A 17542-nucleotide genomic window follows, 5' to 3' on the forward strand; every position below is an offset into this window, starting at 1 on the left:
AATATCATATGTATGTGTTTCAAGCAAAGAAGTTTCTTTATAAATAATTTTTTTTGGATTCTGAACAAATATTTTTTTTTAGGGACACCACACTGTAAGTGTTTTTCGGAGTTTTATGTTATGCACCATTTTTTTATATCATTTTCTTTTTGTGATAAGGAGATTCACTTTCACAATGAAATTGTGTTTTTTATCTGTAATTCAATATTAAGAAAATATTTATACTGAGATTTGCTAAAAAATTTTCATTCGTTTGCATTATTGATTCATTGCGAAAAGAAGTATATTAGCTGCAGTGCTTTTATAATCTATGTGGATGAGGTAGTAGTTGGCATCAATGATCTGTGTACGGTTTAAGTATTGGTTTGTTGTTAAAGTCGTTTCGTGTTAATGTTCGAACCAATTTTTCGGTTAGTGATTGCCGCTGCATAATTAATAGTTGTCTCAAGTATTTTGATTTATAATATTAAAAACTGTGGGTGTTTATTGGCAGTTTACATTATATGGACAAAAAGAATGACTGGGATAGTATGTTGATTTGATATCTATATTATAGTTTATTCGCTATTATTCGTAGATGTAATTATGTCTTAGAACCTTCTTTATTCGCTAGTACAAATTGAATTGAATTTATATTGTTTTTAGCTGCCTTAACAAGTTTTTTTGTAAGTATTGATTTGTTGACGAATTGAAAAATTTTTCGTCGCTTTTATATTTCACACAGTGATTTATAGGAAGGATTTTCCTTTCAACTTTAAAAAGTAGAAGAATTAACTTGTGTTACAGATTAATAAAATAAACGTACCACTAATAAAATTGAATCGATTTGAACGAGATTGTAAGTATTTCCTTATAATCAACCCTTTTCTATCTTAAGCTGTTATTACTGTTTATAAGAAACATTTTATTCTATTTTCTCTAAAGTTAAAAGTATATATTTTTTTGAACAGTTATTGTATTATTTTATTTCCCTCGAATGCTCTTTATTTAACTGATAAGGTGATGAATCTTCTGTTTATTATATTTTTATTATTCAAGCTATAATCATTTTTTAATTTGGAACAAAAGTTCCCATTTTGTTTTGTAAAAATCATCCTAAAGAGCTCTAGTTAATAGTTTTATGAAATGGGGATGTATTAGGATTAAACTTCCTCCCCTTATTGAACATTAATTATTGTTTCTGTTCAGTGAACTTAACCGGTGAAATATGAAGTAAAATGTGTTAGTTTTTTAGACATAATTACATTGCCTTACTTCAAAAGCTTTTCCTTATTGCAGTGAAATTAATTGTTTGTTCAATAATTCTAAACACTTACTTGATGAACTATAATTTTGTTCATACTTTAATATACCATAGTAGATATGCTTAAGATCAGAAAAACACAAGATTAAAGCAGGTTTGGACAGTGGGAAAATGTGCAAGGTTAAAGTCTAGTCAACTGACAATCAGTTTTATGAGTTACCAAGATCTGTTGAGATGCTAACAAAGCTTTGGAGAGAGGTTAGTGCTAAAAGTTAAGATTAGACTACTTCTACAAAGAAGTTAGGGATACATTAACAAGGTATGATATTAGTTAACATAATCTGTGCTGTCAGTCATGTGTAAGATGTATCGCCTTACAAAGAGTGCTGCCTGTGATCTTAAGCAGCGGCTAACTTCGAATCCCAACTATGACAACCGTTAAGGTTAGTTTATGGTTTATTCTTCTACTGTTTAAGTCTAACTCTAACCCCAATGTTTCTCCATAGAATGGATTATCATTGGAATAAGTCTCCATAACTCACAAAACTGATTGCTAATTGACTGGAATACTAATAACGCAGTTCAGACTTTGACCGTGCATAGGTTACCAACTATTTTAATTTGCTTTCTCTGACTTTTAGATCTTATGCTTTTTTGATCCTAGACTTCACAAATTTGTGATTAAATGCATATAAAAATTTATTTAAATAACTTATAGTTGCTTGTCTGCAGTTTTGTGTGGAAATTATGGATAGAATTGCAGACAACAATACATTTTTAAACAATTAATTTTTAGTAATTAGTTGACATTTCACATCAGTAGCAAGGTGAACACCCATAACTGCTGAATATGTGGTAGCGTAAACCCTCACTAAATTTTTGTATGCTTTTACAGTTGTGAAGTCCTTTTTGAATCACCTGATATATTTACTATTATATACTAAAATATTTTTAAAAAATTTAGTTGATCAAATAATTGCTTAGAATTACCGTCTGTTCATAATAAATCATAATTTAAAATTATTCATAACAATAATTATGGAGATATAAATATAAAGAGATTAATGTGGTATAGTCAGATTATTTCTACTTTTAAGGAAGGGAAAACTTTACATGGTGTCTAGTAAATAGCATCAGTTTTTGTTTGTAATTTTGAATTCGTTTATCTGTAATATTGTTATCTGTTAACAGCCTGTAATAGTTCAAAATTATATTTTATTGATTGTACCAGTCATTTATTATAGTTAGGGTTATGTACATTTTCAGTCCAGATGGTCATTTTTCTAACCACCTGCCATGTTAATTGTGTGAATGCTCATGTCCCAGTATTCATTATTGTTACACTTTGGTTACTTCCTTGACTTAGCGTAGTTTATTTCTTGAAAACTTATTCAGTAATGTTTGTTACTTGCACTTTTCAAATTCTATAATTTGTTGTTGAACTTTTTACTTGTTTTTCTATGATAAAAAAAAAGTCATTTTGTTGCAGTAACTGACAGTTAAGGTATTTTTTAACGGCCCCTTACCATAAAAATGATCACTGAAACTCATAATTTTATGTGGATAAGGATAAAATTTCATTCGTTGTTATAATCATAACTGCATATCTTCAGAATTTTTTATTAATGTTAAAGAGCTCAGAAATTTCATATACAAAAAGGGATGTCTCCTTGTTTGTTCTGAAAGTGTTAATAATGAGATTTTAGATATTTAAATAATTGATAATAAAATAATGAAAAACAGAAAGTATCTTAATTTTATATGAATTTTTACTTATGTATATATAGATTGGTCTTTTGAACGTTTATTTTTATAAGTAACATTTTAATTATTTGGACATTTTGAGTAAAATGACACTTTGATGACATTGTAATAACTATAATATGAAATAAGTGCAAATTAAAATTTCTTTCTATGTGACATGTAGTTGATTGAAATAAAATTAGCACAGTTAGCTACACATGAAGTCAGTCTCCTATTCTAATATAAATAGAAAAGTTATTTTCTATTTACAGTTTATCTACAAACTTAAGGTACAGTTAATTACATAAAATAATTTTTTAAATTATTATTATTTTTTTTTTAACAACTAATCCCATAAAATTCAGTAATTACTTAATTAATTTTTTTTTTTTAAATCTGAGTAGTCAAATATCTGATCCATATTTTCTCACAAGCAAAAAAATAGAGATGAGTAGTTGTCTTTGATTCCTTTTTAACAAAAAAATAAAATAAAAATTTGATAGTTTTTTCAGTTCATTAAAATTTTGTGTTCTGCAAAGTTGAAGTTGTGTGTATAATGCACTACTTCACAATAGAAATGAGTAATTTGTTTTGCTGTGTATCTGTTGCTGCAGTCTTTCTTTTTTCAGACTGATGCATTAGAGAACCTGAGGAACAGTAGACACCAGACAATATTGCTTTTTCTGAAATATTGATTTTCTATATACATCCAGTACATGTGGTGAGCAGAATGAGGGTTAGATGTCATCTTTATTTCAGTGGGCTTGCATACTGATATGAAACTGTAAGTTACACTTGGTGAAAAAAAAAAACAAAAACTATTTCACTTCATACAGTCTTTCTTTGTTTGACAGTCGAATGCTTATTTTTCTTGAAAATGGCTGTAATTCTCAGGAGTGACTTGTAATTCATGTTAGGTATCAGTCAACCTTTACAGTTACAGTACTTGCAATCTTTTGCTATTATGCGAGTAAGTTATACCGGAATTTTCTTAGTGTATTTAGGAAGTAAAAGATTTTTATTAAAAAAAAATTTAATGTAGGTAAACAAAATTCATATCTTAATGCAAAATGGAATAGGCAAGAGTATGTCAAATTTTCATAGCTATTTTCTTAATTTTATCAAATTTTAGATGAACTAATTTCAAAAAATGTTTAAATCTTTGTATATTGCTCTATAATTTTTAGTATATTATTTCTGTAATCATTAGTATATCTGACTGAACTTTTTATTATTACAGAGAATGGATGCACCAGTTGATGATTTACTTGCAAATGAACATCCATTATGCTCTGATATCAAAGTAGAGATCAAGGAGGATGAAACGGAAGAAACAGAATGTTTGTTTTTACCTAGCGTTGAATTCAAAGATGGTCTCATACCTGAACATGTAAGTTGTATTTAAATTTTTTATCATCAGACTCATGAATGTTTTGAAACAATTTCATTTTTAATCTTAACACAGTCATTTTGATTATTAACTTTCAATGGATTTTTTTTATTTTATATGATCCATTAATATAGTTTTTCTAGTATGATTTTGCTAGAAATGTGCTTTGTATGTAGACTAACTGTAAGACATTTTAACCAATAATTTTTAACAGTTATATGACACTGTATTATAGAGTCCACTATATCTAAACTGTTTGATGAGAGGTGGTGCTCATACTACATTGTTGTGGTCATTCAAAGTTCCCTGCATCTCCGTTGGGATCATGTATTAAGTGGTTAATAAGATATATTCATAATTCTGGTATTGGTAGTCGTTTTAGTCAATCAAGTATTGTGATCTGGGAAATTGATAAAAGAGAATTTTGTGTGATCAGGCATTACTTTTTGGAAGAAACTAAAGCCAAACTGGATAAATTTTATAATGAGTCAGCTCCATCCATCAGAACAGTTTATATGTTTTTTGGTTACTTTTGGAGAGTTTATATTGCACAAACTTTGATAAATGTCTCAAATAGGCTGTTGAGGTTTCAGCTCAAAAAATGCAGAAAAAATCCATGTTATGACAATGGAGGACAGAAAATTGAAAATGTATGGGATTGTTAAGATAAAAAGCATCTCAAATGATCTGATACATCATATTCTACATGAATATTTATATACGTAAAAAGTGTAAGTTGGATGTTGTAATAACTCAAATGATCAGAAGTATGAATGAGAATACATTACTAATCGTAATTTGGTAATGTTTCAATATAATTGATTGACCTTTTGTTTGATTTCATAATAGTTGATGAATCAAGAATCAAAACAGTAGGTTGCAAATTTGCTCTAAAGAAGATGAAAAGTGCTGTTCCATCAGTAGGAAGTCGATAATAGCCTCTGTCCTTGGATGCTCATAGCAAAATCTTTATTACTTTCAGGAGAATGGTAAATCAATAACTAGACCATATTATGCATCTTTGATGGATTGTTTGAACAAAATAAAGAAAAAATGACCATGCTTGATTAAAGATAAGATCCTTTAACCAAGCCAGTCCACAGCTAACTCTTCTGTGATTGCAAAATCAAAATTGTCAGAATTTTGCTACAAAACTTTTTCACATCCTCTACTCACCAGACTTAGCAACTTTGAACTGATCTGTTTCCAAATATTTGACTTGTTGGAAATATTTATATGAAATGATTAGATTATTGTCAAAACATTTGCTTATTTTGAAGAGATGCATAAATCAAACTATAAGGATGGAATCAGAAAACTTGATCATCTTCAGATTAAGTGTATGGTCTTGAAAGGAGATTATTAGGAGAGTAATATTAAAATTACAATCATATACAAAAACATATGAAGTAATTGAAGTATGACGTCATAATTAAAAATAAACTAAATAGAAATTTATACCGTATAACCTGGCCAGCCAATGTTACATTACTGAGTGGATTTGAATTAAATTATTTATATACATTATGATTAAATTGATTTTTTTGTAAAAATGTGCTACCATCTGTTGCCGCTTTTATAAGAGTATCATCATCGTATTCTGTCTGACTATTGTGGTCACACAAAATTAGTACATATACACACATGATTAATAAAGTAATTAATTACATATAGTGTCTGATTCTAAGTGTCCGGACAAATTTGGAAATCAAGAAATTTAATTTAAATAATAATAGTAAAAGTTTGGACATTTTGGAGAGATTTTATATATATATATAATTACAAAAGAATTTTAAACTTGATCAACTTTCAGACAGACATGAGGATTACACTTATAAAAGCAGCAACAGAAGGCAGCACATTTTTAGATAAAAATAGGTATAATCATAATGTATATAAATAATTTAATTCAAATTCACTCAGTTATGTAACATTGACTGGCCAGGTTACATAGTATAAATTTCTATTTTATTTTTAAATTTAATTTTAATTTTTAATTATGATGTCATATTTATATATGTAGTTATGTTTATTAACTTCATATGTTTTTGTGTATAAGATTGTAATTTTAATATTTTAATTTTTTTTTTAAATTGTGTTTAATATGTAATTTTGTATAAATATTTTACATACAACTGATGATGCCCAGATCCTGTGAAAGTGAATTGGAATAAAAAAAAAAAAATGGTAAGTATTATTTCATTTACTTTGTAATTCTGTACTTGGGTTGTTCAAGTTGGTTTTAGATTATAAAAGATCATTTTCTTGTGGACATGATAACTGCTGTAATTTTGCGCCAATCACTTTCAAACTGATACATAAAATATAATAACTCAAAATCTTGGTCAAGTTTGTTAATGGACAAAGTTGGACCATGGGGGGCTTTTTGAAAAAAACAAAATATTGCTATAACTTTCTTATTAAGTAAAATACCGAATTTGTTTAAAGTTCCTTGTATTCTTTGGATAAAAGCCTAAAACTTATCTAACTAAAGTTTTTCAATATCACCAACTATTGGCCCAGGAGGTGGAAAGAATATGGTTTCAATGACAAAAAAGAAATCATACCTCCCTTAATAGACACAGTATTGAATCTGGTTAAAGTGGTCGTCGTTAGTCCTCTAAACATTGCCTAAAACTTTTGTCTAAAACAATTTTTGATATGACCAACCCTTACGACAATGAATGAGCAAAATGTTGCTAGAATTGTAAGATGGGGCTTATCATTTGCTAAACTTGTGAAACTTTTTTCACATGCAACCATTGTCGTATTGAGTAAATTTGAAGTTTTTCTTAACTTTAAGGTGGAGATCTTGTTTATTCCCTACTTTGGCGAAATCTACCTCCACCTTCCGGTGTGCCGAAAAGGGTTTTGCTTTTGTACAGACTTGTAATTTGAAATTTTGCTTTTTTTTACCATCTTCATCATTGTAAAACAATATTTTGCTTTTTTAATCACATGAGTTTATTTTTATGTTGCAGAATGTTGATAAATTACACTCGTTTTCATCAGAAAGTGAAGATCCACTCAATTTAAGGTGTAATAATATTGCTTTAGATGCTAGCAATTTGGAAAATGCATCACTTAAATTAGAAAAATATGAAGAAATGGTAATATATGTATATATATTTTTTTTAAATTATTTTCAGTAAAAATTGAATGTGTCACCTTTAGAACCTTGAATAATTTTTTTTTAGACACTTTTTTTAAATAATAGTTTTCAAAAAATGTTTTAATTTAAAAAAAACACTTGGGGGAAAATCTGGTTTTTAGGTAACTTTTAACAGTCACAAAAGAAGCTGGATTTTCATTCTAGTCATTTTGAAATGATTCTGTGACATATGCTTTCCTCTTTAAACATTTATAAAGATTGAAATGTAAAATACACAAACTAATAAAAAACGAATACTCCATCAAACTTTTCTAAAAATAATACAATAAAAGTAACTGAAAATCTTACTTTACTTTTGAGGAGACTGAAGTTTTATCAAATTTTCAGAGTCCAACATCAGTTTGTATGGCTGTTCATATTAGTTTTGAGTATACCTAATAATTAAGTGAGTAATTGAGTAATTAAATTAATACCTCTGCTTTTCACTTAACACTTAAATTTTTAATTAATAGTAAATCAGTTTCTGCTATAAATCGATGTATTAAATGTTTTTTTCAATAAAAAAAATCAAATTTAATTTTTTTAAATACAGTTTAATTGAAATAATGTAATTTTTAATAGAAGTTTGTTTTTTATTTATATAAAATTTTTAAAAATAGATTATAAATTTTAATTCTATTTCACCATGGTTTTAACTAGTGGGCTTAAGTAAACGTCAATAAACAACTAAAAACATTACACTCCACCCCAAGAAAGAGCTATACTCCAGTACCTTCATCATCAATTTTGAAGCTTGAACTCAATTTTTTTCAGCTTCTCAAAAACCTCGGTACTTCAAAAACTTCTACAGAGCAATAACAAATTACAGATGTCTTACAATTTGTGAAATCAACCTTCTGGTAAGATAACTGTCATCAATAAAATTGGTTTAAGAAGCAGGGGATTTATTTGTTTCAACATTTATCAGTAGCTTATTTCTATATATTTACATGAATACCATTTGTAAGTATAGACATCACTGCATTTTTCACTTTATTGATCTTCAATTATTAGAAATCCCTGTTCCACTCCCCAACTACCCTCCAAATAACAAATTATTTCTCGGCAGACTCCAGCTATCTGTCATCATGCACCTACACTATATCCGTTATGTGGCACAACTTGACAGACTGAAAAAATAAAAACAATGCAAAGTGCGCTTTAACAAAAAAAATTAGAAAAGGAACTATTATTGTGAAGTGTGTCTAGAGAAACTGCTGCTTTGTGTCGTGAATTGCTTTGCTGAATACCATTAAACTCAAAATTTAAATTTAAATTTGTGATCTCATCAGCTTTTTTAATTATGAATTTTGAAATTTTAGTTTTATTTTTATTTTAGTTATATATATAGATATATATCTCAGAGTATGAGGATATATATATAGATGTAGTGGTTTCTGTGAGTCTGTTACTCTCATGCAAAAACTAATCTACCAATTAAGCTAAAATGACATAGTTTTAGCTTTTAGACATAGTTTTTATATCTAGAAAGAACAGAATTATTGCCATTATCACATTTTCACTGTTTAAGTTGGTAGCCATGTTAATGAATTGTGGTTAATGTTCCTTGCCAATATTCAACTTTATTGTGGCCTACTTTATTTTAACTGTTGATTAAATCAAATTCAGAGACAACTTGTAATATTTGTATTATTACATTTCCTATAAAGAAGAACTCTTTGACTTTTCAATATCTCTCTTGGTTATCGAGAAAAGTACCTTTAAAGGTTTAACAATTTATGGGTGGCTCAACCAACAAAGCCACTACCATTGTTACTGTATATGCAACACTTCACGCTGCACCTGCCTTTAGTTAATTGAAAAAAAAATTAGAAATCGTAGTTTTATGGTCATTTACTCGTGGTGTTTGTCAAGTAATAGTAAGAACCGTGGAAAATATTTTTTTACGTAATATTATGAAAACCACTTACTTGAGATCAGTTTTATAAACTACAACTTATCTTAGTTCATATTTATCAGTATTAATCTCACAAGCATGAGGATAATTAACAAGCAAGCAATCCCTGACTGGCTAGTAGTTAATAATCTAAAATTGTGAAACATACAAAAATAAAATTCAGACAGCATTTATACTTACTTGAATATGAATCACATGAGCAGTAATAATTTATTTTATACTCTTTTTAAAGTATGGCATTTCTTTTAAATGTATTTATTTCTTCTAATTTATCTTTTTACATTTTTTATTTTAGATTATAGACCTATAAAAAATAATTACAAACTGAAGAGTGATTACTTTGTGGATGGTGTGTGTGTGTGTGTGTGTGTGTGTGTGTGTGTGTGTGTGTGTGTAAATTATGTAGATAATAGATTTAGAAAATAAAATTTAACATAACTATAAGAATAATAATTTTATTTCATTATATATTTTTGTAGGTTTACAAATATATCTATAATGAAGTTTATTTACCTTTTTTTATTATTCATTATTAAATTAATAAATAAGTGAAAACAAATCTAATATTAATATTTTTTTTTTTATAAATTTGTCTAATTTATTTCTTTCCTAATAAAACTTTGCCTCAAAAAATCAATATAAAATTACAGAATTATATGGAGCTAAATTTTAGAATAAGTAGTTTATTTAGTTTATTTCGGAATAAGTAGTTCACTGCTGTTTAAAATTTAGCTCCACATTATTCTGTAATTTTATATTGATTTTTATATGAAAAATGAGTTTTTTTTTTGTCAAATATGTTAAGCTTTCGTTAGTGACTATTAAACCAAATCTGTAGTTGTTAAAATGGCAAAATAAGAACTTCACTAACAACAGTTATGACTTATGCTACTCTCTCCTGAAATGTGTATTAGACATTTCTATATATACAGTCAAATCTAGTTTAACAAAGAGAATATATCTTCCATGAGATTACATTGTTAAACAAAACTTCATTATCAGATAAAAATATTATGATGGGAATAGGGATAATTTTCTTGATAAATAAAATACATATTTATGTATACATATTTATAATTTTTAATGAAAGTAATTTTTGTTCAATAAATTTTTAATATGATTAAACATTAACATTAAAAATATTTACTTTAATCAAAAACAATAATTAATTTTATGTGTATATATATATATATTAAAAAAAGTTGCATCATGAATCATATACACTTACATGTTTAGGAAGAAATGTTATTTGTTGTAAAATAATCAGCTACTACAGTTTTACAATCAAAATGTTTGAAAATATTTTAATAACATCTAAAGTTGATTGTGCTCCTTTTCTCTTTCATTTAATAATTGCCTGTATGGACATATTGCGTTTAATATTAATTTTTTTACAATAACAATTCTTTCTAAATCTGGATCATTTTCACAACAACAAAATGTTAGATGTTGTCTAATTATTCAAACATCTTTTCAAATCTTTTATTGTTAATATTTTTTTCAGTAGGAACTTAGTCTACCAAATTTTGTCATTTTGTTTTTTTTTTTTTTTTTACTGTCCTCTTTCTCTTTGGTATTCAGTCTGATGATTGGTTGGCAGCAAGTCTTCTGTCCTGAGCTTTCCTTTTCAGCTCGACATCGGTTTCACAATTCACATCTCTCATAAACTGCTTGATCTACTCCTCCCAGCCTTCCTCTCCCTAATGATTCTGCCCTTCAATCATTTCCTCAACAATAACACTGGTCAACAAAATTTAATTTTTTGTTGCTAAATGAGAGTGAATGGCTGATCTTTATAGTATTTTTTATCCTGATTTCATATATGTTAATAGATTTTATCTATTCGGCTCAGTTTTTTGTAATTGAAATTTTTTTTTGAAACAAAATGTGTTTGGTGAATGTAATATGACAATACATTATATGCATTTTGTACTGACCTAAAATCTATTTCTTTTGGGTTTTCTGCTGTAATTTGCTGTAGTTAGGATCCTTCTTTACATTCCAACATAGTCAGTAACATTTTTGTGTTCCATTTTCCCTGGTATGATGTTTCCATTGTAGACATCTCCTGGTGAAAGCGTTCTCCATTTTCATCACTGGCAGCACTGAGATTGTTAGAGAGTAAATCCAAATATGAAGTAAGAAATGGATTTTGAGTGACATGTTACACCCAAGATTTTTGTAGTTTTGAAAGAGTTCACTCACAAGTTCTCTGTAGTTAATATCCATATGCCTTCCATATTTGCATCCATAATACCTTACGCCATAGCCCATAAGGCATATTCATCCATATGTCTTATGGTTTCCAAGGAAGTTATTTACCACATTTTGAAATGACTGATTAATTAAGTGGGGTTCAGTATATAAAAAAAAATTTGATATCTTTCATCGTCTGATAAGACAGCATAAAATTTGACATTTAGTTCAGTGTTTGACAGTTTTTCGCTCAGAATTCTTTAGAACAAAACTGATTGATGTGAAATTTGGACAGTAATTAGAGAATAGCTCGAGAAACAAAAGTTATAAAGTGCCGATTAGTGCTTTTACTCTGGCGGTAGATGCCACCCCTCCTCAGGGATGGAAATTTATTACATTCAAAATAACTGCAGAAATCAATGGAGGAATAAATTCTAAGAAAAAAATGTTCTATAAAACTTTTTTGTAAAGGCAGTACTTTTTGAGTTATTCATGATTGAAAGTGTTGATTTTTCATCCAACCACTTAACGATTTTTCACAAATAATTCAAAAACCTTAACTTTTATCAAAAAATTATTATTAACAAAAATGAAGCTTATAAAATAACAAGAGGTTGGTTTTTTGTATTTCTGTAAATGCAATATGAACAGAGTTATGCCTCGTTGCAGTTAACTTTTTGTTCACTGAATACTAAAGTTGAACCTTTCAATATTAAATAACGGAAAATTTTTTGAGGAAAACTTATAGGATATTTTTGAAAGTACTTGAAAGACCTTTAAAATTAGCTTTGGTAAAAGTCATTAGCATGAAAACTAACAAAAGTTATGATGAAAATAAAATGGTCATTTTGCTTTTTCGGAGAAAAAATCAGCAATGAAACAAATGACTTTTCTGTAACAATGGTAATTGAACATCCTTTTGCAATTTACTTTAAGTATTAACAATATGTTCTAGAAGTTTGACTGGTTTGGAATGCCTAGTAGATTGAAAAAAGGGTGATTCAAATTTGAAAAGTTTTAATTTCTTAAAAAATTTTCACAATAATTCAAAAACAAAAGAAAATACATAAAAAAAATGCTAGCATACAAAAATTTAGTTTTTTTTTTTTACTGAAAATTTTATTTATTTATTTTTTTTTATTTCTGTAGAATAAATATTGATTGATATAATCATTAGAAGTTTGCATTTGAATGCAAGGCTAACCTTGCACTCAAATGAAGGGCTCAAGGAATCTGAACTTTACATGCCTTGTAGCTCTTAAAATTCCCTGCAAAATGATTTTTGATTGGATAGCTTAAAAATTATCATTGAAAAACCAATCTCATTTTTTTCGCTGAAATTTTCAGAGCATTAAATTTTTATATTCTCGACCGTTTTGGAGAATTTATGAATACATGTGAACACTTAACTGTATCTACATATGTATAAATATATCCTCATACACTCATGTATGTATATATATATATTAGCAAACATAATTCTTTTCTTATTATTATTTGTCCGTATCCCCTCTTTACTAATTTCCAAAGACAAAAGTATAAAAACCGTTTACCACCAAGAGTACAGGATTCGATAATGCTTCTTATCCTTTTTTTTTTTTTTAATAGTGCTTTTTGAGGTTTTCCCTCATCAGTTAAACATTTTCTTCCAAATCACATATTAAATTCAAACCATTAAAATTATAATATATAAAAATATGTAGTCATAAATATTAAAAAATGTAAAATTAAAAAATTGATAATTTTTTTATTATGTGGCTAGCCACATATACAGTACTATACTCAACAGATTTGAGTACAGTACTGTATGTGTGGCTAGCCACATAATAAAAATATTTTTAATTTTATATTTTAAATGCAAATATGAATGTTACACACACAAGAACTCGCACTTGAATGAGAATTAAAAATATTTCTCTAGTCTGCACGACAGTTTAGAAGTAAATATAACAACAAAAATAACTAACGAGTGGATGATATATTTATAGTAAGATGAAAATAGGAAAAATGAGATCACATTATTAATTTTAATTAATGTGTAAATAATAAACATGATGACTAATGTTTAACAAATCAATGTGAAAACAGTTAAGGGATTTTTATAAATAAACAAAATCTATTTAGTTGATATATAGTATAATAAAGTACGTTCACAAAATGCTATGCTTATGGAGTTCATGCATGATACTACCTGAAAATAAGAAGAAATGGTAACTACAAAAAGCTAAGCCTGATGAAGAATTCTGATTTCATATTTGAAATCGGCATGAAAAATACTATAAGAATCAGTTATTTAGTCTCATTTAACAAAATCATTGTTGATAGTGTTTTCCTGGAATTTGCATGTACAGAGTTTGAAAGAGATTTTGTTCGTATTCATTAAAACATTTTATCATATAAGAAAGTTTTTTCCAGTAAATGTTCCTTTTCAGATCTACTTTATCTAGTTCATTCAAAATTAAATTATGGATTGATTACATTGCTAGGGATCAACCTATATTAGTTATATTCAACAGATTATAATTTTTAAAAAAGTTATTGTACTTATTCGTTACTTATATCACACATTACCGTTTCTTGTAATTTGTGACATGAGTAGAACTCATTCTTTCCCTTTTTTTCAGAAAATGTCTGTGTTTTCTCATTAGATCTCTTTGTTTATAAGGTGCTTCTAATTTTTTACAAAAGAAGTAATTTTGGGATGGTGATAGCTAAAAGTGAAAACTTTTATATATCTCTGTAGACTTTTAGGAAAAGTATTGCTGTTCCAAGGCCATATTGTACATTATTTCAAAAAACTTTTATTTTTCTAACATCTAAGTTCTTTGATTATCTGCCTGGTAGTATAAGAAATGCCTATAATCTGAATCAGTATAATTTTCTTAAAAGAGTGGATTTTCTTCTCGATAGTTGATGATGTGGAAGCATTATTTTCAGTGGTGATTTCGACTAAATGAAACAGTTTCAATTTTAAATTTAATTGGGATCTTTATATAGTTATAGTCATACCTGGTTGTGTCAATATTGTGTTTTGGGCATAGGTGTGATGCGCACGCACGCATATGTGTGTGAACTGGGTATTATAGTTATTTTATGGCCAAGCTTTTGCTTTGTAGGTAGTATATTTTCATATGCAATTACAGTATTATCTTTCTTAACAATAGGGTGCTAAATTTATTGACATAGAAATTGATTAAATATCAGTTTATGCCAAATTAAATAATTAAATGTTTTATATTTCATATAATGCATTGCATTGTATCACTTCTGTTTTTTTGTTTTTTTTTTGTATGTATTGTATATATATATATTTTTTTTGTATAAATAGAGAAAATAAATAAAGACATATTGATATTGTAATTTTTATAAAAGAATTTAGCTTTTGAATAATTTGTTCATTATTTCCATAATTAATATTTACTTTTAAATATTTTGTTTCAGAAAATTGACATAAATAACAAACAACCTCACTTTGAAGAGGCTGCATCATATGACAGCATTAAAGTAGAAACAGATGGAGAAGAATTTATGTCAGCGATAGGCAGAACAGAAAGTCTGATATCTGAGCATGTAAGTTTTGTTATTTGGATGTTTGCAGTCTGTTATTCTGTTAATAGGCATCAAACTAATTTTTTTTAAATGTTAAATGTTCTGTATCGTCTATTAATATATTCAAATAATCAATATTAACATCTAAATTATTATTATACAGATTATTTATTATTTTTAAATATTAATGTTCCCACATATAATATTCATCGAGAGATTTCAGTCCCCTTTTTTTTCCAATGTTCTTTCTTTCTTTTTCCTGCTTAGCCTATGGTACTTATTCAGATAATAGTACTCCGGAACCTCCGATACATTCAGACATGCTGTTCGTCTGCGAGGTGTGAGGCGGGATCTGGTTCCCAGATCCGGACAAGTATCCAGTACGCGATCATGCGGTAGTGGGATGGTGAGCTGTGTGCGGTACAGCGATCTATTTAGCTATGATACAGTAATATTAATACACACACATAGCCACCGTTTCTATACCATCGTTGCAGTCTCCAATACACGATTGCCTACCCTGCCCCTTCCCTCTTCATTTTCTCTCTTCTCTCTCTCGGACCGTTTTTGTATATAAATAGCGAGCGCGGTACGCAGCTTATATCACATATACATGAAACAGCTAACTATCGCAATACGTCTTACCGACAACAGGATAATATTAACAAGATCTAACTTTTTGAAAATGCAATCTGTCGACGACCTGCTGAAGGCCAGAAGGAATAAAAGCTTCAAAGCACCACGACTGGGCGATCCGGCGACCACCTACAGAGACGAAGAAAACTATATAACGACAAGGGAGGAACGAGCGCAGATACTGTCGAGTTCCGAAGAAGAGGCGGACACCCAATTGCCGGACAACGAGCTGGGAGCGGCTGCGCTGCAGGAAGGGGAATATAGATGCAGCGAGGAAGTGGAGGGGGCGTCTTTAGCGCCGTTGAAGCCGCCGATGGAGATGCTAAAGCGGATCGTGCAGCAGACAGAAGACTCCCTTACCATCACGACACCGGCGGCGGATATGGCGACGACGGAGGCGACCACCAGGCGAGGGAAGAAACGTATGAAGACGACCGGCGGCGAGATAGCGAGCTCGACCGGCTCTTTGAGGAAACCTACGGAAGAGGACCAGACGACGACGACGACTTCGAAGAGCTCCAAACGACAAAAGAAGACCACCGCTACCGACAACGCAGACGACACACTAACACTGATGACGATAATATCCCTGCTTCCCAGCATACTGGTGAGCCAGCTGCCCCACATCCGAAACGTTTACGTTGCTCGGATGAAGTCGATCCCGTACGAGATCGGCAGGATAATACATCAAATAATTACAACCTGTCAGTCGCTCACACCTGTGCCCCCTGGCACAATGTTATTGAGCGACTTGCCAGCAGAGTTTCCCGACCATTTCTCATCTCAGAGGTCGTACCCATACAAGGAGATGTTGCTTGTGAACGAGTTCTTTCTAGAATTCGAGAACAGCTCCTCCGTATTAGGAAATACAGGCCCGGCGACGACTCCTTCGTGCTCGTCTGTTGGCATGCAACCGACAACCCGCAGTGGGAGCACTTGCACATCCTCCACACGTGCAGTTTCCAACGCTCAGCCTGCAGGTGTAGCGTACGGAAACATTACGGAGAGGCAGTTAAGCATCGACACATTGTTCGCTGCTGCCAGCTCGAGAAGGAAGACTGGATCCGTATCGTCCAATATTTATATGCAGAAGAGCGGACAGTCTTACTCTTGGTCGTCGGAGACGATCACTGGGTCTCACCTCCTCAAATTCGACTTGTATCCGATGGACAAGATACAGTCAATACCACCGCGAGAATGGTGGCGCAGTGCCACGGTTCGGGGGAAAGTGGTGCTGGAGGAGGGCAGCCGGATGATGTCTCTGTTCCTGAACACGGTAATGGAAGGCATCGACCGGTTGGAAGACGAAAACCAAAACGGGTAGCTTTACCCGATCTGGTACAGTTTATTGTCAATTACAACATGTCCCCGCCCGAGCGTCTATTGTCCAGCTCCTTTTGGTTGGATTCGACCGTCACCGAGGAGTTAGACGACTCGGACAGAGTGGTAAGGCTGGCTCTTAGAAAGGTAAAGCATATTTATAACAGTTTCGATGTGCTGGACTTTATGTCACATTTTAATACCCATCCGCCTTTGTTTAATGCGTCCAGCAAGGCTGAATACGATATCATGTATTACGACGCCGTTGACAGCGTCTACGCCCTAGTAGGACTGTTGCTTTACCAGTTCGATTTTGATGTACCTAGGATGAAAATGTTTCTTAACATTCTGTATAGGATATGCAACAAGGACCTAAACAAGTGCAACACATTGTAC

The 17542-nt window shown here is 30.1% G+C and overlaps 1 protein-coding gene across 5 annotated transcripts in view; it reads left to right on the forward strand.

Annotated features, from left to right (window-relative positions):
- The first annotated feature begins 333 nt into the window (after positions 1–333).
- Positions 334–17542, forward strand: part of LOC142320866 (uncharacterized) — a 31698-nt gene continuing 14489 nt past the window's right edge. For 2 of the 5 annotated variants that reach the window (XM_075358843.1, XM_075358847.1), the window contains exons 1-4: positions 334–528; positions 4227–4376; positions 7358–7486; positions 15083–15211. In XM_075358843.1, the coding sequence (XP_075214958.1) occupies positions 517–528; positions 4227–4376; positions 7358–7486; positions 15083–15211 (420 nt within the window). In that variant the 5' untranslated portion in view covers positions 334–516. Of the gene's footprint in view, positions 839–3615; positions 3771–4226; positions 4377–7357; positions 7487–15082; positions 15212–17542 lie in introns of all 5 variants that reach the window. The other 3 variants (XM_075358844.1, XM_075358846.1, XM_075358845.1) reach the window with 3 other exon arrangements.

Source organism: Lycorma delicatula, chromosome 3, assembly GCF_047948215.1.
Source record: "Lycorma delicatula isolate Av1 chromosome 3, ASM4794821v1, whole genome shotgun sequence".
Classification (NCBI taxonomy): Eukaryota; Metazoa; Arthropoda; class Insecta; order Hemiptera; family Fulgoridae; genus Lycorma; species Lycorma delicatula.